The sequence below is a fragment of the Setaria italica genome, chromosome VII, assembly GCF_000263155.2.
Source record: "Setaria italica strain Yugu1 chromosome VII, Setaria_italica_v2.0, whole genome shotgun sequence".
Taxonomy (NCBI): Eukaryota; Viridiplantae; Streptophyta; class Magnoliopsida; order Poales; family Poaceae; genus Setaria; species Setaria italica.
Genome location: NC_028456.1, coordinates 23,463,688 through 23,489,167, shown reverse-complemented (window position 1 = coordinate 23,489,167; position 25,480 = coordinate 23,463,688). Strand labels below are relative to the sequence as shown.

Here is a 25,480-nt window from a genome sequence, read left to right as displayed (position 1 = left end):
AAATGAAGAAGACACTTACAACTTGGCTCGTCACTAGGTGTTTTCGTAGCCTAACTTTGTGCTATGGTTTTTGGCGAACTATTGCTTAAATTATTAAATTTTGCAAGTTGAGATTCATATTCAAGAGAAACTACAAAAACTACAAATACACGCTCTATCTCCATTTGGTACATTTGTGTTAAAGACAACGCAGATATGATATTCCAGGATTCCGATAACTTTGCCCGCCCTTAGCAAAGATTTGAAGATATACAATTCAAAACGAATAGGGGATGTGGGAGCCCTTAGTCATTGAGAGTATCGTTTAGACTCCAAATACACCCTAATTTGAGTCTTAGAATCGTTGCAGCATATACATACTTGTTGGGCTTTGGTAAATAAATACTTGAAGCTACATAACGCGGCATGATGCCACCACCATCAATATTGGAAATAGACCTGTGACCTTGAAGGCATAGATGCTCTAGGTTGCCGTTGCAGATTCAACCTTATTTTATTAGGTGACTAGGGCAGGAAGATATCTGTTTTTTTATGAGGCGTCATCAAATCTATCTTTGATATCTTTCATATTTTATAAGAAAACCTTTCCTAAAAAGAGAGCATTGACTATAAGTCTCTTGTATATTAGCAAAAGGGGAGACCTCAACAATCCTCCTTACTCACGCGCCTGTCCCGCCTCCTCCCCCTTCTTTGTCTGTGCGCTCGAAGTTGCCAACCTTCGCTTCGTTGGTGAGAGTCGCTAGCCTTCCCGTCCACCCACACCCCATCCTTTCTAGATCCAAACCCTCCCAAAGCATCCGCCAGCTACCCCTCTCGATTCGGTGATACCATCATCGCTGGATCCGCCGATGCCATCACTGCTAGATCCGCCACCCCGCACAAATGCCACTACCGCTTACTGCTGCGTCCATGATGCACAGACACCAGCCCTCCCCGATCCATCTCCTTTACCACCACGATGGGCAGCACCAATGTCCCCTACCGTCTACCCACACCCCTCAACAATCACCTGTTCGGCAACATACATCCATTTAGATCCAGCCAACAAATCCCCTCCATAACCCGAACAGTAGCTCTTTGGAGTAAAATTCGTCGGCAAAGAAGCCATGGTGCTCGATGGTGAAGAAGGAAATCGTGTAAAGAAAGAGGTGCTCATGAAGTTGGATTTACTTGTTTTTCCCTTTTTTTCAACCTTTTATTTTGATTCCTACATTTCTTTTCCTTTCAAATCGGGAGGACAACCATCTCAATTTACCCTTTCCGATTTAAATTGTAAGTTATTTTAGTCTTTTTAGTAGACTAGCAGAAATACCGGTGCGTCGCTACAGGTCCTTACTTGCTCTCACATTATTATTTACTGATTCCTAATATGTTGGCTTCACTTCACAATATGTTGGTGTGTTGTCCCTATTAGTCATCTCTTTGCAAGTATAGTAGTAGAAGACATTTGTGTGTGGTTTGATGCCATCTGTTTATTATATAGGATCCACACATGGAAATAAAAAAAATTCACCGCTTAATCTCCGCTCTATCCATTCATTTGATTTCCCCCGTACTCATCATCATCCAGCCAGTCGCTGCCTCTTCGTCCATCGGCGCCACCCACATCTTGCCTCATCCTCGCTGTCCTTGCCGTTGCCCAGGCAAGCGCTCGTCCTCCTCGCGCCTAGCCTCATTCCCACTTCGAGCGCTACGCCACAACGCCTCTTACTACCATGAGCAAGAGTGCATTCTCCTCTTCTTCTCGTTCCATCCACCTTCCTCTATAATACACTCCAAATCGTAGCGTTTATGGGTTCTTCAACAGAGGATACACTAAGATAACACGTATATAGGTTTAGATTATGTATATTAATTAATTTCACGCATTTTGACATGTTAATGTTTAGACGACTTAATATAGAACCTTTATATCTACAAAGTTATCTTGTACAATAGTTAACTCTATAATCTCTTAATTTGTTCATAGATAAGAAAACAATGAGATCATAACTTTGCAATAACACAACAATAATAAGTCCTTAGTACGTTAAAAAAAATCCTACAGTAGCTAATAATTGTTGCCTTGAATATAGTTGTAGAGTTGCACTTCAAATCCAAATGACTCTGAGGTGGCTTGGCGTGAAGTAGGCGTCGTCTACTATCTATAGTCTTGAATAGCTTGCATCGCCGTTCTAGAAACAAACTGGAACAAAGATATTAATATATCTCTGCAATGATAACGAGTGGTTCCAAGATAGCTGTAGTTGTTTTCCAGCAGGAGCACCAGCGGTCCGGGTAGATCAGTGGCAGGAGTGGTGATAGTAGCTCCTGCTGGTCGACCTTGGATTTGGCGGTGCAGAAGATGGGGGAGTCGGTGCCAGCGGCGCTATAGCCCCGCCGGGCAGGAACCAAGGAATCGCGCGGAGGCCGGAGGCCACGACGTGGATGGGGACGATGGAGGTGGCATCCTCGGGGCCGACGTCGGTGGGGAGAGCCTAGGAGTTGAGAAAGCCGAGGCGGCGAAGCGCGTTTGGTTGACCGCCGCAACATCTCCATGCTCGAGCGCAGGCACACAACGGCGCCAGTAGCAGCGAAGAAAACTGAGCTGGAGGAAAGCAAGAGGCGTCGTAAACCTCCAGTCAATTGCAGTAAAGTTTAGGGACCTTTTTGAAAAACCATCAAGACATATTCTAAGGACTACTGGTTGATTATGAAAAAATTGAGAGACTTTTTTTTAAACAATCACGACAGTTGGAAGAAACAACCGATCTTTAATATTAGATATATGGTAATGCTATGGCTCGTGCGTCCGGACGTGTTGGACGCTTGTCACCAAAAATATCTGGCGCGAGTCCCACAAACATCTTCTCTCCTTCCACCTTATCCTTTCTCTCCCACAGTCCTTCCTTATCCTTTTGTCTAGAGATAAATCACCCGCACCACTCACTCTCTCCCTCTGCCACGCAGTTCATGCGGGCACGGGCGCGAGGAGGAGGCGGTGACGGCGGGGCGGAGCGGCAGAGGCGGAGGTGGGGCGGAGGGGGAGGGGTTGGGTGGTAGCGGGGGAAGGGCCGGGCGGAGGCGGAGTGGGCGGCAGGGCGGAGGGAGGCCAACGGCGGAGCGGAGACGGCGCTGGTGGAGTGCGGGGGCCGACGGTCTCGGGGTGGAGTGGGAGGGGGGTGCTCGGGTGGAGGAACGGAGGGGTTGGCGGAGGCGGGCGGCGGCGGTGGCCAAGGGCGAGCCGCGCCGGCCGCCACCATCCTCCTTCTCCTCCACCATTTCCTAGCGTCGGATCCCACTGTGCAGTGCTCCTCCTGCCAGGGGTTGCTGCATGTTGTAAGCGTATATTTCAAGTGTTTCAGATGTTTGAGAAGAATGTTGCAAGTGTTTCATGTGGAAGTTGCAAAGTAGATCTAGATATTGTGATGTTGCATATGCTTTACACACATGTTGCAAGTGTTTTATCTGGAGATTGCATTTTCAATGAGAGATTTGAATGTTCCATGCAATATGAAACAGATGTTGCGGCGGTTTTTTTTCCTCATCATCAGCAGATGGCTAATATTTTTTCAACATATTTTTGATATTGCAAACGGTGATTTTCTATATTGCAAACATTTATTTTCTATATTGCAGATGTTATTTTTTGATGTTGTGATGGACCGTTGGAGTGTCCGAGTCCGGGCGCCGGCAACGCTGTATATAGATATAGATTTTATAACGCCATCCTCTCGGTCTTGAAATCATCGGCCCAGTATCTCAGTAACATTCTCTGAACACCCAGCGGCCCAGCCCAGAGCAGCTTAAGCACGTGTCCAAGCGCTTAGCTGACATCTTGGACCCACTCGACCTCGACCGCCCACGGCCCCACCCGTCATACACACGCGGAACCACGTACGCACGGAGGCCGCGGGCTTCCTCGAAGTCCCGAAAGGAAAGCCGAGAGCCGACCTGTACCACGCGGAGCGGCCGCCCTAGAAGCAGTCGCTTCCGTCCCCTTCCTCCTCTCCTTCGCTTCGCCGCCGAACCAAACCACCGCACCCCTTGCCGCCACGTTCCCGACCCTCCTCGCGTCCTCCTCCGTGCGCGGTCGGCGTCCACGAGGCCGCTCGATCCCAAAGGTCAGATCCGAACTCCATCCTGGTCCAAACCACGCCGAATTTTTCTAGGTTTTGGTACGGATCTAGGGTTTGCCGCTGAATCTCGTGTGAGGCTGTCGTTCGGTTCGCTTATGGCCGCTGGGCGCCACGGAGGGTACAGGGATTACGAGGCGAGGGAGCGGGAGCTCGACGCTGAGGGCTCCAGGAGGAGCAAGGAGCAGCAGAACCATCTTGGCGGCCGCCACCGTGACGCGGACCGCCGCCGCGACGGCGGGCGCAGCAGGGGTGGCAGGGACCTCGCCAACGGCCACGGTCGCCGCCGCTCGCCCCCGCCCAGGAGCCGTCTCGCGGGTAGGCTCGGGGACCGTGAGCCTGGGGAAGTGCTGAGCGGCAGTGCGTCTGATGACTCTGGTGGGAGGCCTCATAGAGGAAGGGAGAATGGCATTCCCAGTTCTAGCAGGGAGGGCGAGTCTGCGGCTGCGTCAGCGGCAGCGGGTGCAGCGGTCTCGTCGCCGAGCAAGAAGAGGAAATTCTCGCCTATAATTTGGGACAGGGATAGCCCAAAGCCGCCACATTCTGATGCATCAAGGGGCAAGAAAGTGGTAGAATCTGTGCCTGCTGAGCTCCCTCCGCCTCCGCCGTTGCCTCCAAAAGACCATGTCCCAGTGAGATTAGCTGTGGAGAAGTCACCTATAGATGTGGAGCCTACTGTTGGTACAGAGAGTGCTGAGCAGTTGCCGGAACATGAGAATAGGGTGGCAGAGGAGGAAGAGGAGTATCCAACAATGAGGAACATATCAACTTCAAGGTGGGCTGGTGCTAATGATGATGAGGAAGATGGTGCATCACCAATGAAAAAGAAAAGTGCATCACCTGCAGACTCTGTGCCGGGGCAGTGGAAAAGGGCAAGCCCGGAACTTGGTGAGGTTGTGGTCAGTGATATCTCTGGAGGAAGGACCATGTCTAGGTCATCTGACTCGGGGAGAATGGGTAATGATGAGAAAGAAGATTTTGAAGTAGATAAAGATGACTATATGGATGTTGACAGGGGGCAGGCCAGTGACAGTGATGCAGAAATTAGAATGTCAGATACCGATTCAGAGGATGAAGCACGCAGACCTGAAACCCCTGAACCAGTGAAGGCACCACACAGGTGTATCAATATGCTTCAAGGTTGCAGAAGTGTTGATGAGTTTGAGAGGCTCAACAAAATTAATGAGGGCACATATGGTGTTGTATATAGAGCAAGGGATAAGAAGACAAATGAGATTGTTGCTCTGAAGAAGGTAAAGATGGAGAAAGAGCGAGAAGGTTTCCCGTTAACCTCTCTAAGGGAAATAAATATCCTCTTGTCTTTCCACCATCCTTCGATAGTGGATGTTAAGGAAGTAGTAGTTGGAAGTAGTCTAGATAGTATCTTTATGGTTATGGAGTACATGGAACATGATCTAAAAGGTGTCATGGAGACAATGAAACAACCGTATACCCAAAGTGAGGTCAAATGTTTGATGATTCAACTGTTAGAGGGTGTAAAGTATCTACATGACAATTGGGTACTTCATAGGTAATTATTGTTTACATTCGTTTTTGTTTGCATAAGTCAAATCTGTTCATGTTGCTGATACACGCCCACAATTTTTTCAGGGATCTGAAGACCTCAAATCTTTTGCTGAATAACCGCGGTGAGTTGAAAATATGTGATTTTGGACTGTCTCGTCAATATGGGAGCCCACTAAAACCTTATACTCAACTGGTTGTGACTTTGTGGTACAGGTAGGTCATCAGCCAACATCAGATTCCTCAGCAGTGTTTCGGTTTTCTTCTAAAGTTATTCATCAAGAGTTCTATTTGCTAAACCAAGGACTCACCTTTACTGCTCCTTGTGGCTACAGGGCCCCAGAACTATTGCTAGGAACAAAGGAGTATTCTACTGCTATTGATATGTGGTCTGTGGGCTGTATAATGGCGGAGCTTCTGGCCAAAGAACCATTATTCAATGGAAAAACAGAGTTTGAACAGCTAGATAAGGTATTTAATCTGTCCTGATCTCCTATAGTCCTGCAGCTCTTGATATAAATTTTATTCGATGATATCTCATGTTGAAGCTACTTCTTTGGCAGATATTTAGAACACTTGGCACACCTAATGAGAAGATTTGGCCTGGCTATGCCAAATTACCTGGTGTGAAAGTCAATTTTGTCAAACAACCGTGAGTTTCTCTACATCTGTACTGTATTTTGTTGTTATTTTTCTGAGTGTTCATTTTTGTTTGACAGCATCGATTTTTTGGTCTTATCAGGTATAACAGGCTAAGGGATAAGTTCCCAGCTGCATCTTTTTCTGGGCGACCAATCCTGTCTGAAGCTGGTTTTGATCTGCTCAACAGTCTGCTAACTTATGACCCTGACAAGGTGCAATTCATAATCTCCAATTGACATTTAATTTGGTGTTCTTGTATTCTCATCATGCATACCTGTCTAAGCACACTTGTTTATCTCGTACAGCGTATATCGGCAGATGATGCTCTGAAGCACAAATGGTTCTCTGAAGTTCCTCTTCCTAAGTCCAAGGACTTCATGCCTACATTCCCTGCGCTTAATGAACTGGACAGGTAATTTAAATCTATCCGCACTAGCCTAATATTACATGGTTCAAATTCCATACATCCAGAATTGATTTCTTATAATTTTGTTAAAATACGCAGGCGTACCAAACGGTACCTGAAGAGCCCTGACCCTCTAGAAGAGCAACGTTTGAAAGAACTGCAAGGGAACATAGGCAACCGTGGGCTTTTTGGCTGAACTAGGACCACTTGCTTGGGTTCCTATCCGTACTAACTGTTATGCTTCACCCTGAATCAACAAGATCAGATATCTTCTGAGGTGAGATGTGCCATGGACATGAAGTATCACATCTTCTTGGTGTCTACCAGCGACTGATAGTGTTCTTTAGCAGGCTTGGTGCCGGTTAAGTGGATGAGGTTTCTCCTTATGGTCCATCATAGAAATTTTCTTGCAGGAATTAACACTCCATCCACATTGATCCTAAAAGCAAATATAATCTGCCTGCATCGTAAGGTGTGGCATGTTGGCTTTTATTGGTTACACCAGTTTCACCTTTGGAACTTCTGTATGTAAAATATTCCAGATTGGTACGTTGTAAACAATGTTCAGTGTGTTGGATTAAAATAAAACATCATCATTATCGTTATTCTTTATGCTCCTCGTGCCTTTTCTTTTGATCTTTGCATTTTGTTTGCAAGAGACGAAAGAAGCGCAGGGGAAGGATGCATTTTGCTTTTCACCAGGAAATCAATGGACATTAATACAACTTGGAAGGTAATATATGCAAAAGCCAATTGCTAGTACTGCTGACTTAAACCTAATGAGCGTGGAACTTATCCTCGTTCCTGAAAGATTAGTTTGTATGGAATGTGTGATCTCTTAAGACTATTTAGGTGAACAGACTTAATATTAATGTGATATCTTTCATTTTCATGTTGGACTTAATATTAATGTGTGATCTCTTAAGACTATTTAGGTCATGCACATAGCAGCTGCTTCCATGTCATTTTCTAAATAATAAATTGAAAAGGAAAACAACTGGAAAGAAATGACAAGAAATGAAGAAAACTGAGCTGAGTGAGATGTTTCTTACATGGATGTTTTCTCCTTGCCATCTCAACTACAAGAGATCAGTGACATTTCATAGTCGACGTTGGAGTGCTTTTCTTCACTTATTTTCATTTCACTACCAAGATGTATAGGTGAATAATTTTGAGATATGTCCATAAAACAATTTTGGAACTTGAACTTAATGCGTGGATCTAACATCTGCTTTGACTTTGATCTTGATATTAATTTTGGCATCAAATAGAGAATTTATGGTAGATTTCTTCCTATTCATCATGCAGTGCATCACCATTCTTGTATGCTCTTTTGCTTCCCTGTTGATTAAGTGCATAAGTATGAACGCATTACATATGTTGAATCCTTAGAAATAAATATTAGGTTCTTGTTCTGTATCCTTCCTACCAAATGGGCTAGTACTTGAATAAAAGGCTTTCCACTCTGGTTATACGTGTCTTAGCATTTTGAGCACATTTGTCACCATGGTTAAAGTTGAATTCATGAATGTGGGGTATACATGGTGCTAACAAAAAGCTCAGGGTTCTTGTGGTGTTCTTGAGCAATGTAGTTTGCTTGCTGCACCTGCACGCAGGTTTTGGTAGCCTTGACTGGGACATGCTTTTCTGCTATTTGTCTTGTTATGTGCTTTGCACCTGGTGATAATTACTTCTTTATACCACCCAAGAGCTGGGAGAGTTTGTTAAACTCACTACAATTGTTGTATGACGCGTCTGCAGCTAAGCTGTGGCTGCTTCAAGATAGGAAGCTTCATGGCCGTCAGCTTTGTTGTACCTAAGTGACTAAATTTGTGGAGGACCTTCAAAAAGTGTTCATCTTTTACTATTGAACCATGTTGGTCAGTGTACTATCCTTCCTTGTACATTAGTAACCATTCTTCTAACTTATTTGGAGATTATTCTTCTACAATTTTTGTATGGTAGGTAGCTTATGTTCACTTGACAGTTCTAACATAGCTTACTGAAAAACGCAACGCGAAGTGGTTCCCAGTGATAAATAACAGCGAATCAGGTGAAAATTTGTAGGCAATGTCATGTGCGATTTGATCAAATCCATCTTTCTTTAAGTTTTTGGAGAGCAACGTGGAAGGGAGCTTTTAGGTGAGTATTAAAAGTTTTATGCTTGTGTCTCCGAGACTCCGAGAGGTGTTCTCTTTGGCAGTTCCCACATCCATGTAGACTGAATTTTCTTCTCTTTTCAACTTACTCCTTCAACGTTTGTTTAGCAGTTACAGTGATCGGGGAGTATTATCTTTATTCATCTGGTTTAGACTTTAAACGCACTGGTCCGCAGATCTAATCGTAGCTACTGTGGTTGGGAAAGTATTCTTTATGCTTTCTATCTATTGTGTTCCCGTCCAACTTCACAGGATACATAATTGATGATCTGGCGCTATGCTTGCGAAGTTACTGGGATATGGTTTTCGATTAGAGCTGTCTCAGGCGAAGTGTTTCATATGTTTATCGTGCGAGCTTCGTTGACCTGTGGCGTCAGCTTGTCATGTTAGTAGTTAATGATCGAGGCTTTGGACTAGAGGTGCTAGATAACGTGGCGGCGCCGGACAATCTTGCCCGACGTTAGCTTCCGATTCTAAGCCCGGAGAAATCTTCGCAAAGTCAGGAGGATTGAGCTGCGTTTGCCCCCTTGTGCTGCTTCATGATCGGGCCAGATGTAGCAATTGGATTGCAAATTGCGCTGGCCCGGCCTGAAGTTGCATTATTCTTCGTCTTCATGGGTGAAATGTAAATGTGGTGGTTGGTGTAACTTTGATGGCCATGGCTGTGGCCTGTGGAGATCGACATGGGAGGGCAGCTCACTGTGTCCACGACATGGACAAAAAGGGCAGCGTTTGCATCATCATAAAGGACGGCAGGAAGCAGAGCTCATGTTCGCACGTAAATATGGTCCGGTTGATGCAGCGCGGGTCGCTGGAAAATCTATTGTAGTGGCGGACTGGCGGGGCGTGCGTGTGTTGTAGGACTGTAGGAGTAATTTACGATTCTTTATGTTTGCCTTGGGCTGGGCCTTGTCTTCCAATGGTGTGGTAACTGGATAAACAGCTTGCTGCCGGATAAACAACTTGCTGCCGGCAGCCACTCCAACAGTGAGGCCTCGATGGTTATAAGGGCACGTCTAACATAGCTGCTGTATATTTGATTTGCCATGTCAGGCACAGACGGCTAAAATAGTGAGCTATCTATTTAGATGTATGTCTGTATCTATTTAGATGTATATCTGCAAGTTATTTAATTTATTTATAGAAACGATGATCAAGTGTACATTTCATCTTTGTAGCCATTTTGGAGCTCAACTGAGAGGATCAATGATATTAAATTTAGTCACATAGTCCTTTTTTTGAAAATCATAAATATAATATATATTAATATCAATAGGTACTTTGAATACATGATATGATATAGTAAAGTTGCAATACCATTATAACGTAGGTCTAATTTTGGATATGCCCATAACACTGCCATATATGCTCAACTAAAATCCTTCATGAGTTGCTTATGTGTAAATGGAGCACGTATAGCCGAGTTTCTAGTAAGTACCTCTGCGAAGCATGGATTAGGATTATTATTTGTACTCCCGATGATAGGATAATAGTTGCACTCGGATTCTCATTTAAATCCAATGGAATTTTAACTAATTCTTTTTCATCTTCAACTATCATATTACGCAAGCTTGCACTACGTTAACAACATCATCCCGCTTCCACATTCGTGTTGGACGACGTACAATATCAAATTAGGATTGCAACACGCCGAATGCACACTCAACATCCTTCAATATCCTTCCTTGCCCCTTCTTGACGTTGCACATATAATTTGTGTTTCTCCGTTTAAGGTGATGATATTGTCATCCCGCTTCCACATTCGTGTTGGACGACGTACAATATCAAATTAGGATTGCAACACGCCGAATGCACACTCAACATCCTTCAATATCCTTCCTTGCCCCTTCTTGACGTTGCACATATAATTTGTGTTTCTCCGTTTAAGGTGATGATATTGTCTTCACAAAGGCTGCCCACTCGGGATATATTCCGTCAGCAAGATAGTACCCCATGTCATATTGGTTCCCATTTACAACAAATTGTAGTCTTGTTGCTTCTCCTTTTATCGCATCAATGAATAGTGACGACTTATTCAACACATTGATATCATTATAGGCACTAGCGGTACAAAAAATGCATGCTTACCGCTTCAAGGATCATAGTAGGATTTTTTTTTTATCACCACGAGTAAACATGGTAGCCCAATCTTTTGGACAATTCTTCCACGCGCAATGCATACAGCCAATACTTCCTATCATTCCTGGGAAGCCAGGGGACTCATTTTCTTGCAAGATTTTTTCAGCCATCCCAATCTTTATCATTCCTGGGAAGCCAGGAGACTCATTTTCTTGCAAGATTTTTTCAGCCAGCCCAATCTTTTGGACAATTCTTCCACGCGCAATGCATACAGCTAATACTTCCTATCATTCCTGGGAAGCCCCATTTTCTTGCAAGATTTTTTCAGGAGACTCATTTTCTTGCAAGATTTTTTCTAGTTCATCAATTCTTGAAGGGCACAGGTACTCTCCACCAAAACATTCAATCACTCCTTCGGCGAATTTCCCTAAGAACTCCAAAGACACCCTAAGAACTCCAAAGACGTGCTAGCAGCAATCTTCAAAACCTCGTCAAGTTGGTCAGCTGGCGTGCCATATCCTAGCCATCGAATGGCCGCAGTACACTTTTGCAAAGGTGAGTGGCCATCTCTTCCAGCTGCATCCACTCTTTGGGTAAAAAAAGATCCCAATCACTAAGAACACCAACAATTCGAAGAAACAAAGGCTGTGTCATCCGAAACCTTCTACGGAACATCTCATCAGTGTAGTTAGGATTTGCAGAGAAGTAATTAGCAACAAGATCATCATGACCAGCTTCTCGATTTCTAGGAATATACATCTGAGGTCCACTTTGACGCTGACGATGGCTGGGTGGTTCAGAAGATGCTCCTTCAAATTTGGCCTTCAATTTGTCACCAATCCTCCTCCGAAATGATTCTAACTTTTCATCCTCGGCAAGGAAATCATCAAGTGTATAAACATCCGCTGGATCAATTTCCACAGGTTCCTCACCTTCGTCATCTTCCTGCACTGCCTCCTGTTCATCGTGCTCTCTCTGTTCCTCCAGATCTGACAGAATGAAACTAAAGTTCACCATCAGAACTTAACAGTAAGAAAATGCAGTAACCTGAAACTGAAACAGCAAGGATCTTCAATGTGACACAGACCTGAAACTGAAACGGCAATGCCTGAAACTAAAACTGAACAGCAAGGATCTAACTGACAGAATGACAACCTTCTTGATCCAAACATCCAACAGCTTTCTTGATCAGAACATCCCTGCAAGATGTAACTAAAACTGTCAAGATGCTAACAGGAACCATATTGCCAAGCTAACAGAAATTATATTGCCAAGCTAACAGTTAGATGCTAACAGAATTCATATTGGCAAGCTAACAGTTAGATGCTAACAGAAATCATATTGCCAAGGTAACACTAACCTCAGTTGTAATCAGAAAATAATTTCTTCTTCAAACACTTCATTGTATTTGCATGCTCTAACTTTTCCTCATCGGACATCAATGCTACGTCCATAGCGAGAAGGCGGTTGGTTATATGTCTCAAACATCCTAGCTTCAACTTCATACTTTCTTGCCTCCATTTGCACCTCTGCTGCCTCCTTTTGCTCCTTTGCTGCTAGGTGGGCAAGCTTTGCTTGTTCAATCTTCTCGGATGGTAGCTTCTTTTGTACTTCCAATACCTTCAGCCGGTTTGCATGTTCATCATCCTGAATTTTACCAAAAGTATTCATCTCCTCAAGATCTGTATTGTCAACGTCCTTCCTGTTGGCATTTTTAGCCTTCTTTTCAAGTGCTGCCTTTTCAGCTTTTTTTTTTTGCCTCATTGGCCTTGGGATTTCTTCCAGATCCTCCAGGTCTGCATTGTCCATGTCCTCTCCTTCATTATCCTTATTTGAACTCTTCCTTTTGCGTGCTTGTTTCAACCCATTGTTGTATGTTATCCACTTCGCCTCATTTCGGACTGTGTACCATACATCCATCAAGACAAAATGCCCCAGCTTGAGCTTTTTGTTGTCTTCTACGTAGAAAACATGAGCCTTATCAATCCACATTTGATCATTATACCCACTAGTAAAAACCCTTCGAGCCTTCAACCAAGCACTATGGAAGAGGTCAGTCCATTTATTAACCTTATGCCAACGATCCTTCGCTTGCTTAGCATTTCTTCTCCTCTGACTTGAGGTAGTCTCATTGTAGGTGTCAACAACATACCAATATTGTTCATTCTTCCTATCAGCGCCGATGCTTGAGTCCGTTGAATTGTGCAGCCATGAGCTCATCTGTAATAATGCTTTTCATTGTTAGTAGGGGTATGAAAAACAAAACAGCAAAAAGGAACCAGCCTACAGCCATGAAAACTCACAAGCCTGACATCTTCTTCTTGAGTCCAAAGGATTCGCTTCTCAGTCCTAGGTAACTCCAACTCATCCCCGCTGTCAACACTAACATAATTACTATTTTCTGTTGATGAATGAGGAGTGGCCAATTCTTCTTCTGTTGGTGTATCTTCCATAGTACGCGGCGGCTTGAATGGCGCAAACTGAGCAGGCCCCCCAACAAAATGAAAATTTTGAGACAAATGAAGCTGGATAAAGTTTGTGAAACCACCAGGAGGTGTTGGATTTTTATCCCTGTAAAAGTATATTGTGAACTAAATTAAAGACACAGCTCATTGATGTCATAAATTAGCTAGTAGACATCCCTGCAAAAGTATATCAGCACAACATATGACAACTAGTAAGATTCTACCACATCAACTGCATGATTTCAATTTCTGACTTCATAATAGTCCAATACAACAAAGAATTCAGCAGTATGACATCTAAATCTATCAGCAGATCAGAACAACAAGATAAAATTAGAATTGCCATTGCCAAGACCAAAACCATTCCTACTCAAAACAATTATGTGATTATACTATATCTACATAATTGCTCTTCAATTGGATCACTAACAGCAAGTGAACTTTGAGTGCCTGATACACTAACTATACAGCAACTGTCTCAGTTTGGATCAGTTTTGCAGACATTTAGTTTTTGTTTGGAACAGACACATGTGCAATTGAGAATGAGTCTTTGCAGAGAAGTAAAACATGTCATTTTGTTGAACAGAATTGATATCTCGGTCCATATGAACAAAATTGAGAATGAGTATTGTATACCATGTTGCCGGATCTGAAGATTGAGGTAGCATCCATGGTTGAGGCATGGAGCTTTGCCTGGCGCCGGCTAAGAAGCTGCCGGGGCCTTTGAAGAAGCGGCCCCCGTCGACAAAGGAGGTCGGTGAAGCTCCAGCAGATGCAGATGCACCCGCGCCGTTGTGCTCCGGCACAGGCGCCGCGCGGCCCGAACTCATCTGCTCCGGCGCCGCCGCAGCTCCCCCGGTGGATGCATCGGCGCTGCCACCGGTTCTTTCCTCACCGACGACGACACGAGAGCCTTCCGCGCTTGCGCCGCAGCGGCTCTCCGCTCCCGCGAAGCGTCCGCCTTGAGCAGCTCTCGTGCCGGCGCCGCCTGATTTTCCTGCAGCCGCATGGTGTCCGTCGCTGCTCAGATTCAGGGAGGAGAGGAGACAGAGCAAGGCCAAGGGGGCTATTTGGGGAAGGAGCGCGTGGTACTGGGCGCGAAAGGGAAAAGCGCGCGCGCGGCGCCGAGCGCATCGGATCCCCGCCGCCGGCGACGAACGGCAACGACTCCTACAACGCGCCCCAGGAGCCGTCGCCTCGCGTGGGAGCACGAGCTCCTGCCGTAGACGAACGAGGCGCCGGCGAGCATCTCTTTCCTCAGTAAATGCTTACCACGGAGGACGAATCTGCTGATGTGGAGGCATATAGACGTCAGCCGTCTCTCTGTTTACGTGCCCTAACTCAAGACGGCTCACGCTGCCACCGGGGCCGAGCCGCCGGCGACACCGGAGTTACCAGTGCGTCGCCGGTGCCGAGAAAAGCGAACGAGCCCGGCTCCTGCACCTGTCGCCCACGTGTTGGCCACCCAGCGAGCGTCGCGGGGCGGTAACGAACGATGAAACGATGCGCTGCCGTCGAGAGCCACCCGTACAAGCGGCCAGTGTAACGGTGTGGCTTACGGGTGGCCCCGGACACAGCGTGCCCCCACCTGGAAGCGAGTGATTCACCACCTGTGCGGTCTCGGGCCGCCTCTGCAATTGCCTCGAGTCAGCCCCGTCGTTTACTTCAACTGGTCACGTCGGGCCTCTTCTGCTTTTACCTCGGGTTGGGTCCCGTCGCTGATCCGCAGTTTGATACTCATCCGAGAGGAGGAGAAATTACCGCAGAGGGCCTTGAAGTTCACCCAAGGAATCTACAACGGTTACATGTCCGGGCTTCAGGTAGATTCCAGTACCCCGAACCCCCGGTTTAGACTCTGTTCCGTTGCGCATGACTAACATAGATACTAATTAAAAGTATTAAATATAAATTAATTACAAAATGAATGGCATAAATGAAGGTTAATTCGCGATACGAATCTATTAAACCTAATTAGTTTATGATTTGATCATGTGTTGCTACAGCAAATATGTGCTAATTATGAATTAATTAGGTTTAATAGTTTCGTCTCGCGAATTAGTCATGTTTATACAATTAGTTTTATAATTAGTTCATACGTATCCAAATATCCGATATGACCCGACATGAATCCAAACCGTAATGTACTTAGTACTACTCTTATTTCTAGAAAAAAACGTGCTGAGAGGAGTCTTCACACTTCAGCTGCCAACATATTGTAACTCTTATTTTTTATAAGAGAGTTGATTTTTTTTAAAATCGTTTCTGTAGACATAGGCACTGCTGGTACTACGATATATCGTTAAAACTCCACTTACGAAATGTGTAAATGAAACTTTTAAACTTTCAAATGTGTAACCCTAAGCGGTAAGCCTAAGTAAGGGGGTCTTTGTTTCCTAGAGGCTAAACTTTAACCCCAGTCACATCGGATGTTTGATACTAATTAGGAGTATTGAATATAGTCTAATTACAAAATTAATTGGACAGATGGATGCTAATTCGCGAGATAAAACTATTAAGCCTAATTAATCCATGATTTGATAATGTGGTGCTATAGTAATCATTTGCTAATGATGAATTAATTAGGTTTAATAGATTCGTCTCGCGAATTAGCCTTGTGCTTCTCCAATTAGTTTTATAATTAGGGGTGTTTGGTTTCGCGGACTAAAGTTTAGTCCCTGTCACATCGAATGTTAGAAGTATTAAACATACACTAATTACAAAACTAATTGCACAAATGGAGGCTGGCTTAATAGATTCGTCTCGCGAATTAGTCTCCATCTGTGCAATTAGTTTTATAATTAATATATATTTAATACTAATTAGTATCTAAACATTCGATGTGACAGTAACTAAACTTTGGACTAAAGAAGCAAACATGAACTTAGCTCATGTTTAGTCACATTCTACGTGACAAAGGCTAAACTTTAGCCTAAGAATCCCACGCGCCCTATCTATTAACAGGTGTCAATAGGAGTGATCCAACAATTTAGAGCTGATGATGACGTCAGTTGGATACATGAATGGTTATCCAGGCCGTGTTTAGTTGGGGAATTTGGGAGGTGCCAAATTACTGTTACAGCACTGTAGCACACTGTAGCGTTTCGTTTGTATTTGTGAATTATTGTCCAAATATTGACTAATTAGGCTCAAAAGATTCGTCTCGCAAAGTACAACAAAACTGTGCAATTAGTTTTTAATTTCATCTACATTTAGTACTCCATGCATGTACCGCAAGTTTGATGTGATGGGGAATCTTCTTTTTGCATAGTGTCAAAGTTGGGAGTTGGGAGTAACTAAACATGGCCCCAGTTTGACGCTTCGCTAAATACCATATCTGACCCTCCAAAAAATATATGGAGTGATTAATGCCAATTGTATCGGGTCCTACATGCTTGATTTTGTTTGCCTCACCAATCTCATTACCATTCATGCTCTATTATAGTATGTGAGTTGCTCATAAAAGAAGGCAACAACACATATCCAAAACAGATATGCAAGGGAAAAAAAAGAAAGAAAAAGAAAAAGAAAACTCAACAAGTTTCCAAAAATTCATCCCCAACGTCTCAAACCGAGGGGCAATAACGTCACTTCCGCACGCCCGCGAGCCGTTTCACTTCGCCCCCTCCCCCTCCTTGCCCTTGAAGCCAGTCACTGCCCCCTTCCTCTGCTCTCGTCAGACTCCCCCCGAAACCAACCAAAAACCGCTCGGCCGGCCACGCCTCGCACGCGGACTGCGCTGGTTTTCCTCCACTCTCGGCGGCGTTGGACAGGCCGTGGCGGGCGCTTGCATTGGGGCAGGGGCCGTAGCGGCAGAGGCGGCGGCGCTCGGGGCTTCGAGCGAGCGGCGAGAAGGGTGGGGCCGCGGAGATGTTCTACTCCAAGGACCTGCTGTCGAAGAAGGGCCCGCTCGGGACGGTGTGGGTAGCGGCGTTCTGCGGCGAGGCGGCGCTCAACCGGGACCAGGTCGCGCGCACGGACATCGTCGCCTCCGTTGGTAACGACTCGATGTCAACTCCTGCAATGCGAGAGCAATTGCCCCCTTTTCACTGGATTTTTAGAGTAGTTTTGGTGGGGATATGGGCTGGGCAGCAGGGGGCCTCTCTAATTAATCTAGTAATTTGCGATTGTGATGTTGGTTTGCAGCAGTGGGAGAAGTGGGGATAAGGGAGGGGTTTATGGTGGGGTTTAGGTTTAAAAACTGGCATGGGAGGGTGATTTGGGCCTTGGGTGTTTGGTGCCCTTTCCTGTGGTGTGGCGTTTGTAACTCTGTTTGTCATGTCAGTTTTGGGTGGGTTTTTTTAGATGGTTTTCGCCAGCGGAAGGTTTGGGGGTTTTAGGTCAGGAAGGGTTTTATTGATGGCACTTGATGACTTGAGCATAATCCCGAGAATTGGGTGCGCCAACCAGACTTACCATGTGAACCAATTCTCCATACCACACGCCAACCTATAGCTTTGATTAGATGATGATCTCTACGTGTTCTTATAGCTGCTGGTGATGTTTAAAGAAAGGGGGCAGCTTTCTTTTTCTAGACCAAGCTATTTTGTTCAGGAATTCTCCTAGCAGGTTTATAATGCTGACACATTTCGTTTCACCGTTGGCAGATAAGATTTTATCTGATGTCCAGGGCCCACATGGAATTTCCCAGAGAATACTGGCACAGCTTCTGTTTGGAATTGTTAGGATATACTCCAAGAAAGTGTACTACCTGTACCTTGATTGTGAGGAAATTCGCTCATTGCAACTAAGGCTATGTGTGGAACCTAGTGTGCTAACTGGAGGGTCGACGCGTGGACCTTTGAAGCAAGCGAATAAAGCTGTCCGTGCTGGAAGGTCAGTGGCAGGCCATCAAAACACCAGCAGGGTCAAGAAACCTGTTCATGCTGTTAGAACTGAAGTCTCTAGTCCAGTATCAAGTGAAGGCCTCTCTTTAAGGGTAGAAACAGAAGTTATTGTACGGACATCTGTGGTAATCCGGGAAGCACGTTTGCCAGATGATCTGCCAACCTTCACGAGACCTAAAAGATTTGAGCTTGACTCTTTCGATTTAGGGATTGCTGAAGATACGTAAGCATTCTTGGTCATATACTAGCCTCATTAGTTTGTTACATGGAACGTGGTTTGCTTAGCTATCCTTTTAACCTTTCTTTGCAGAGATGATGAAGGTGAGGATCACCATCAGTCAGCATCTCAAGGTATTGATACCATTAGCATTTCTTTCGCTTTTGTTATTTTGCTTTTCCATCCATTTTGTTTTCTTGAGATACTTCCACCAGACCTTTGCATTTTGGACCTAGCATGCATACAATTGAAAAATTGCAAATACGTACCCTGCTTCCTTCTTATTGTGAAACATTTTATACATTTCCTGCTTCCTTTTTTGTATAGATATTCTATTGGAGGATGAGCGCCATCGTGTCCCCTATTTTTATGAGGTACCCATCTCCTTGGGCTCCATTGGATGCACAAGAGTAGTGGGGCTGGAGCCCCCACTGCCCTCCCCTAAATCCGCCTCTGACTGATGGGGTTTGGTCTGTTCAACAAATTGACACTGCTCTAGGTGCCTCCACCTGTGACCTGTGCAGCGCTCTAGCCTGCTGTTGTCTCATGTGGTGTTAGTTTTTGATATATGCAACTATAAGTTAGTTTCAGCTCTTTCGTGGACTATTTTGTAAAACGATTACACTCACAATTGCTTCTTAGACGTGCTACTCTTTGCTTTTCCAATATTATGATTCAATTTTTCTGGCTTCATTTTTTTTACATCCTGTTTCTTTGGATAACTGAAGCTTAAAGTTTATTCAATGGCACAGTCTTATCAGAGGGCGTCATGTTCATACGATGTTGATTCTACATGTTTTATGCCGGAATACATGTAAGAACTTGAGCTTCTTCCTAATGATAGTAAAAGAATGTCCTTTGGATTTCTGAGCTTCCTTGTAATGCAGTGCTGTCCCACATGAAGTGATGCTTGCCATTAGTGAAGCAAACAATATTCTGGACTTGAGTACCAAAGGGGATAAACCTGAAAGAGAAAACCAGAATGCTGATTCTGCTTGGTTCACACCAGTGAAGGAGTAAGTATAGTTCTCTGTTGCCTGTCTGTCCTCACAGCATAAGAGCGCATTTCTTCTTTTGTTGGTTCCTAAAATGATTTTGGAACAGTGTTCTTCCGCCTGATATGATGGATATGGTGTCTGAAGCAACTGACCCTTCAGACAAAAGCAAAACTAGGGATAATTCTATAAGAGATGTGAACATGGATGAGACTAATGGGGGTTCCGCCTGCTCTATGGCTCCTATCCCTCCGCAAGAGTGAGTAAAAGCTACTTTTTTACCCATAAATTTTCTTTTGTTACAGCAAATCTTCCAGATTTTTGGGCCATACTGTTGATAGATGTTGATCAGAATAGGCTTTGCTTTGAAACAGAAGTCAAGAAGGGCAAAACTCAGAGAATATTGAGAACATGACCTGTGGGAGTCTTAGTGAAAATAACCCATCAATTGAAGCATCAGGGAATAATTCACTGCTAGAAAAATCGAACACAATTCCTCCACCTTCAGCAGAATTTCCAGAGCATGACGCTGGAGAACATGAGTCACCTGAAGCTCCTGTCTTAAGCTGTGAAACAGGGGCAGAGAATGAGCTATCACCTTCTACTCCAGAGCCCTTGCCAGAGGGCGTCCCAGGTCTAGTTTTGTGACAAAATTATCTATTCTACTTATGGTATTAATCATACACATTGTGAGCTTCACCCGCTTCTGTTCCAGGGCCATCATCGTCTTCTAGATTTAGGGTTAGGACACCAGCTAAAACTGAGAAGAGCCAGGCTACTAGAAAAAGGAGGGTGTTGTACAATAAGGAGGATTACATACCGACAGAACGAGAAGGCAGGCGGAGGGTTAGGAGAAGGTTAACTTGGCCATTGTGTGATGAGGGTACCGTACTACCGAATATGTAAGAACAACTTCTAGCTCAGACTCTTTCACAAGTTGCATTACCCGTACATGCTGGTTTGGAGGCGTGTTTTGGCTTAAGCTGATAAATCTAGGTTCTCATTTGTGTTTCATATGGATATTTAAGACAAGGTATATATGATTTATCTCGTAGAAGTTTTTTGGTTGGATTTGCGTAATAGAGCAGCTCTCTGTCTTCTTTAACAGGGAACACATCTAATGCAATCATTTGAAACAGAGAACATTTTCGCTTGAGAACTAAAAATCAACATGGAAAAATGATCTCAGCTAATCTCATGTCTTGCTAACTGAAAATCCCAAAATCTGGGTTATTTATTGGGGTTTAACTATATAACCTCACTAGGGCTTGTTGACCTTAGTTGAATGGACTTCTTTAGCTGCTACAATTATAAACCAAATGAAGCGATTCAAGAAACGTAACCTAGTCAAACAAGCATAGAAGTTTTCACAGTGAAGTTTTATTGTTATCACTTATCTCTTTTCTATATTCTTCATTTCCTCTTTGTTGGGACTAGTGAGATGGTAGGCTGCATTTCCTTGGAAGTGATTCTCAGAATATTATGGGTCATTCCATGCTTTCATCGAACTGTAACATGTAATATTTTTGTAATTCATTTTTATTTGTTTTAGGATAATGAGAGCAGCAATAGAGGATGCAAGTGATCTAGTGCAGCAAAGAAGGAAGGCGCCTCATACTCATCTTGATACTTGGAAGGTGGCAAAAGTTGGTTCCCTACCATATACGTTCATGGATCCACTGATTCCATGTAGGTCACGTATTCAGGCATTAGTAGGCGCAATTGTTGATGTGAACTTCAATGTTAACTCAGTGTGCCCTTTTATTTTGACAGATAAGACTTCAACCCCCCTTGCATGCGTTGCTGCACCAGAGGCACCTGAAAGTTTATGGGAGGGATCAGTTAAAGCAAGGAGGCGCCTTTCCTACGAACACACTGAATCTGTCCATTCTTGCAAGGATACTGGAAGTACAGAACGAGAAAGCATTCTAGATGCATCAAGAAAGAGAAAGCTGGATGAGGGAACAGATTTTGAGGCTTCTGTTGGCTGTCACACAGAAAATGGGCCTGTTCAAGATGGAGTTTGTGAATGCAATGAAGATACAGCCAAAGAGAAGGGCCCTCGAGTTGAAGGAGATGAACCTAGTTCAGAAATACTACCGAAGAAGGGACTGCATGAATCAGAAAACCAAATTTCGTTGCACAATGAAGCACTGAATGCTGCTCTAGATAATATAGATGAGGTAAGTTATTGCATGCATCAAACTCACATGATAGGACTTTCTATGATTTATGATGAAAACAGTTGTATTTGAAATGACATTCACATGCAGGATATTCCTAATGAAGAGCCTACCAGAGATGAAGGTAATGTTTATAAACTGTTATAGCTTATGCTGTTCTATAGATGTTTTTGTACTTTGTCAGGCTTTTTTATATGCACACTGTTGTTTTGCAGGTTTGCTGAATTCAACTCGAACTAGGTATCTAATGATCTTGTTCTGTTGCTTATAAATTATTATTATTTCCTTCCTGGCTCTAGCCTTTTAATCTGTTGCTTATCTAAATTTACTCATTTAGGAAAATAGCAAATTGCCTCCATAAGCTATTCCTGGATCAGAAGAGTAAGGAGGGAACTAATACTTTAAGTCTTAATCAAGTCCTTGAAGGGGCAAAGAGGAGAACTGCAGCAACTTTGTTCTATGAAACTCTGGTATGGTTTCTGTAGCTTCCTGCTTGGATGATAATCTGCGTGGCATCATGTTTCTTTGTTCAAGGATTGATTTGCTTTTATATTGCTATTGGGAAATGATAGCTCAAGTTTCCCTCACATTTCCGTTCCAATCATGAGCTATCCTTTCCTTCCTTGCGGCCAAATTCATAGTGTATTTCTTTACTAAAGTGATTAGTATATATACATCAAGCTGTGAATCTTGGGCATCTCAATCCATCGTAATTCCACCCTGCTCACCAAACGTTATCTGTACCTTGCAGCTTATTAGTAAACAGTGAAATCCTCGTATTCTTATACATGTTTTTCTTCTGCAGATTCTGAAGAGCCGTGAGCTCGTACAAGTTAACCAAGAGCAGCCTTATGCGGATATCATACTCTCAGCGACTCCGCAACTTGAAGCAGAGGTTCAGCGCTGTGGGAACTAATCTTCATATTAACTTAACATGCTCCTTAGTTTTATGACCTGACCTGACCTGACCTGAGTGTAGAATTTCACCTCGTCATTATCTACTGTAGCATCTTCTAGATGGCCGTTCACATGTATATATGAGCTGCTCATGGGCATGGAAAAAGGCAACAGCCGAATACAAAGCAGAAAAAGCGAGTGAGATCTTGACTTTCTATTATCATACAACATAGAAGTATTTAATCAAATTAGAAAGAGTCCTGGGATATTTAGCTAGGATTGAAAATAGTTAAGCAGTCAAAAAAGAGGTTTTACTTAATGAGCGGAAGTACGGGTCAAGTACGGGATCAGATCTCATAGTTTCATAACTGAATAGGAAGTCGACTTTCTTTACCACTCATCAGTACTGAAGGGTATTGTTCAGAAGAAGAGAAATCGAACAACTGTATGAGCGTTAGCTGGTAAGGAGCAAAGGATATAGTCTGAGCTCATAGTTTAGTTTAAATTATACTAGTGGATGTGCACGTGCCACGGCCACGTGTATAATTAAAACATGACAAATAAATTTAATAAATAAAATAAGATAAATAATTATTATAGGAATCCGAGTAAGCAATAAAAGACATGCATATTGATTGAAATACTTGTTTAATGCTAATACATTAACAATTTATCTTTATCAACTAACGGACTCATACGAACCTTGACCATATACTGCTTCACCTTTTTTTCAACATGTAGTCGTACAAATATTTTACTATAAGGTAATGGCTTCTACACTAATCACGGTGTAGTGTAGACTCTTCTCATTCACATCTCGGCCCTATGTTAAACCTTTAGCCTTCTAGCTCAGTTGGCTCACGAGTAGCTCGGGTTGTTAACAAAATAAGTAAAAATAGCTGCTCGGCTCGTTTAAAAATCCACCAAGCCAAGCCAAACTGAACCAAAATATGAATAAGCTGAGCCAACTCGTGAGATTCTGACTTGGCGTCTAGCCCTATGTACAATTGATCAAATAAAAGGGAACAATTGTGCTTGTGTCTAGATGCATATATTGCAAAATGAAACATTTTTTAGAGTCTTTCTGTTGATTCTTTAACTAAAATTATTATCTAACCAATCACAATCTCGTTTGTCCCTAAATTTAAGTTTTATATTTCCAAATTTGGCACCATGTAGTTGTTATGTCCTTATGTGTTACGCCACGTGACACCATGCATGGAATGTAATTTGATAATTCTTCCAATCGCAATCTCATTTGTCCCTTACTTTATTTAATTTTTTTATTTCAAAACATGGCTCCACGATTTTGGGAGTGATAGTTCTTTCTATAAAATTAGATCTAACTAATCACAATCTAGTTTCTCCCTTGCTTTATGTAATTTTGAAAATGTTGATCAAGAAATTTAGTTGAGCAATGAAGGAAGCTTTTTTGTTTATAAAGTGGGCAGAAGATCCAAATTATTACATTTAAACTAAAACTGCTTCTCTTTTTTTCCGAAGAAACTAAAACTGCTTCTCAATCTAATACTTCATCAATACTACGCAAGATCCACTCCACAAATGCATTTATTTTCATGGTCGTCATTAACCGATTGCCATTGATCATGTACTCGTATAAATCAGTAAGGGAACGTGGAACGCATAATTTCCTTGACTGTGCTTCTAATTTCTTGATCTCCTCGGCACGTGCGGCAACGGCAGCTTTAATGCTATCGTGCGCCATAACATCCGTACGCAGCCCAGTTCTAAGCACAGTGACAGTGCGCAAATAACATGCATCATGTGGAGCATAAAAAATTCCAAAGCACCTTCAAGGTTTGATATCCATGGGTATGTGCCGTTTTCAATCAAGGTGATAGACGTGAAAGCAAGCTGAAATTCTCCGGCAGACATGAATTAGAAATTTACATAACACCAACTGAATGTGATTAATTTTTCAATTTGTTAACGCACCTCTATCATAATTTACACAAACTCTTGTGACCATCATAAAGTAGTTGTTGAGTTCGGCATCAAGGAATTTTCCACCGATCCTGACAATACGGACGAATCCAATGCAACTAAAAAAAAAGATCCATTATTTTTGGCATAAAATGCATAATTTGATTGCTAATTAATTGCAATGAAAAAAGTCCTTCACGCAGATCTCCCTATGGATCAAATGAGCAGCTGGGGTTCATCGGGCCAACGAAAGCCACAACCGCTAGCAAGTCGACCTCGGAACCATGCGCCATCGAAAGAGCATCATCCAGAATCATGAAAAAGGCTGATGAAACCATCTTATCCTATATTTCTTTCAAACAGTGTTTTGTGTATATATGACCTTTGGTTAAAGATGAAGAAACGTCCAGTGGGTCACCGACATCCGTGGGTCTCATAAGGATAGCTAAATGGCCGGCTAATATGTTTCCTAATTGAATAGCGCACTATTAGAAGGTGAACGTGACAATACATCTGCCTACATCGATGTGTCTCATAAGGATAGCAGAATGGCCGGCCATTAAGTTTCCTAATTGCATGGGTCCAATATATATTAGAAGGTGAACTTCAATTTGGCACGTGATAATTTTTGACCTTAGGATTAGGATTCAATCAATCAGATCAGATTAGAAAAAGGGGATGCTACGCCATATTAACACCAGATTCTGTGCAGGAATCAACGTTTATTTCCATGTCCATGTTGTCAATTCGTGGCTTGATTTCATTCACCGGCTATGCACAATTAGCATGGCAACCATTCAATTAATTTATTTTTAATAGCTGGATATGATTTGCGCCCAGTGGGAAATGTCATGCAATCCCTACCTAAACAAGAGCAATGTTCCCATGGGAGGATCGGCGTAACCAGAAGCTTGTCGCTGAGCAATAATGATTAAGAGGCTCGTTTGTAGCTCAGCTAGGAAATACAACACAAATATTTCCTCTCAAATATAACCTATCCCCTGACACTC

At 43.3% G+C, this 25,480-nt stretch overlaps 3 protein-coding genes across 5 annotated transcripts; 2 read left to right on the top strand and 1 right to left on the bottom strand.

Annotated features, from left to right (window-relative positions):
• Window positions 1-4,213: 4,213 nt before the first annotated feature.
• LOC101779139 (cyclin-dependent kinase G-2) lies at window positions 4,214-7,299 on the top strand. The gene is made up of 7 exons (XM_004975971.3): window positions 4,214-5,646; window positions 5,727-5,855; window positions 5,975-6,110; window positions 6,203-6,291; window positions 6,382-6,493; window positions 6,587-6,693; window positions 6,787-7,299. Exons 1-7 carry the CDS (start codon window positions 4,214-4,216, stop codon window positions 6,881-6,883), a joined length of 2,103 nt encoding a protein of 700 aa, XP_004976028.1. The 3' UTR covers window positions 6,884-7,299.
• Window positions 7,300-10,831: 3,532 nt separating this feature from the next.
• Window positions 10,832-14,832, bottom strand: LOC101778723 (glutathione S-transferase T3). Of its 3 annotated transcripts, none has more exons than XM_012847920.2 (6): window positions 14,483-14,832; window positions 14,027-14,387; window positions 13,229-13,496; window positions 12,286-13,145; window positions 12,013-12,124; window positions 10,832-11,928 (listed from the first exon to the last, which is right to left on the bottom strand). In XM_012847920.2, the coding sequence occupies exons 1-4, from the start codon at window positions 14,637-14,639 to the stop codon at window positions 12,354-12,356; spliced, it is 1,578 nt and encodes a 525-aa protein (XP_012703374.1). In that variant the 5' UTR covers window positions 14,640-14,832; the 3' UTR covers window positions 10,832-11,928; window positions 12,013-12,124; window positions 12,286-12,353. The 3 variants fall into 3 exon arrangements, with proteins under 3 accessions (XP_012703374.1, XP_012703375.1, XP_022684090.1); XM_012847921.2 differs by having other exon boundaries at window positions 10,832-11,914; XM_022828355.1 differs by having other exon boundaries at window positions 14,663-14,828.
• Window positions 14,833-17,021: 2,189 nt separating this feature from the next.
• LOC101756839 (sister chromatid cohesion 1 protein 2) lies at window positions 17,022-22,749 on the top strand. The gene is made up of 15 exons (XM_004978040.4): window positions 17,022-17,384; window positions 17,995-18,457; window positions 18,545-18,585; window positions 18,779-18,825; window positions 19,204-19,265; window positions 19,339-19,467; window positions 19,556-19,705; window positions 19,821-20,080; window positions 20,162-20,348; window positions 20,999-21,135; window positions 21,220-21,629; window positions 21,720-21,753; window positions 21,845-21,869; window positions 21,967-22,099; window positions 22,435-22,749. The coding sequence occupies exons 1-15, from the start codon at window positions 17,258-17,260 to the stop codon at window positions 22,543-22,545; spliced, it is 2,316 nt and encodes a 771-aa protein (XP_004978097.1). The 5' UTR covers window positions 17,022-17,257; the 3' UTR covers window positions 22,546-22,749.
• The last annotated feature ends 2,731 nt before the right edge of the window (window positions 22,750-25,480 follow it).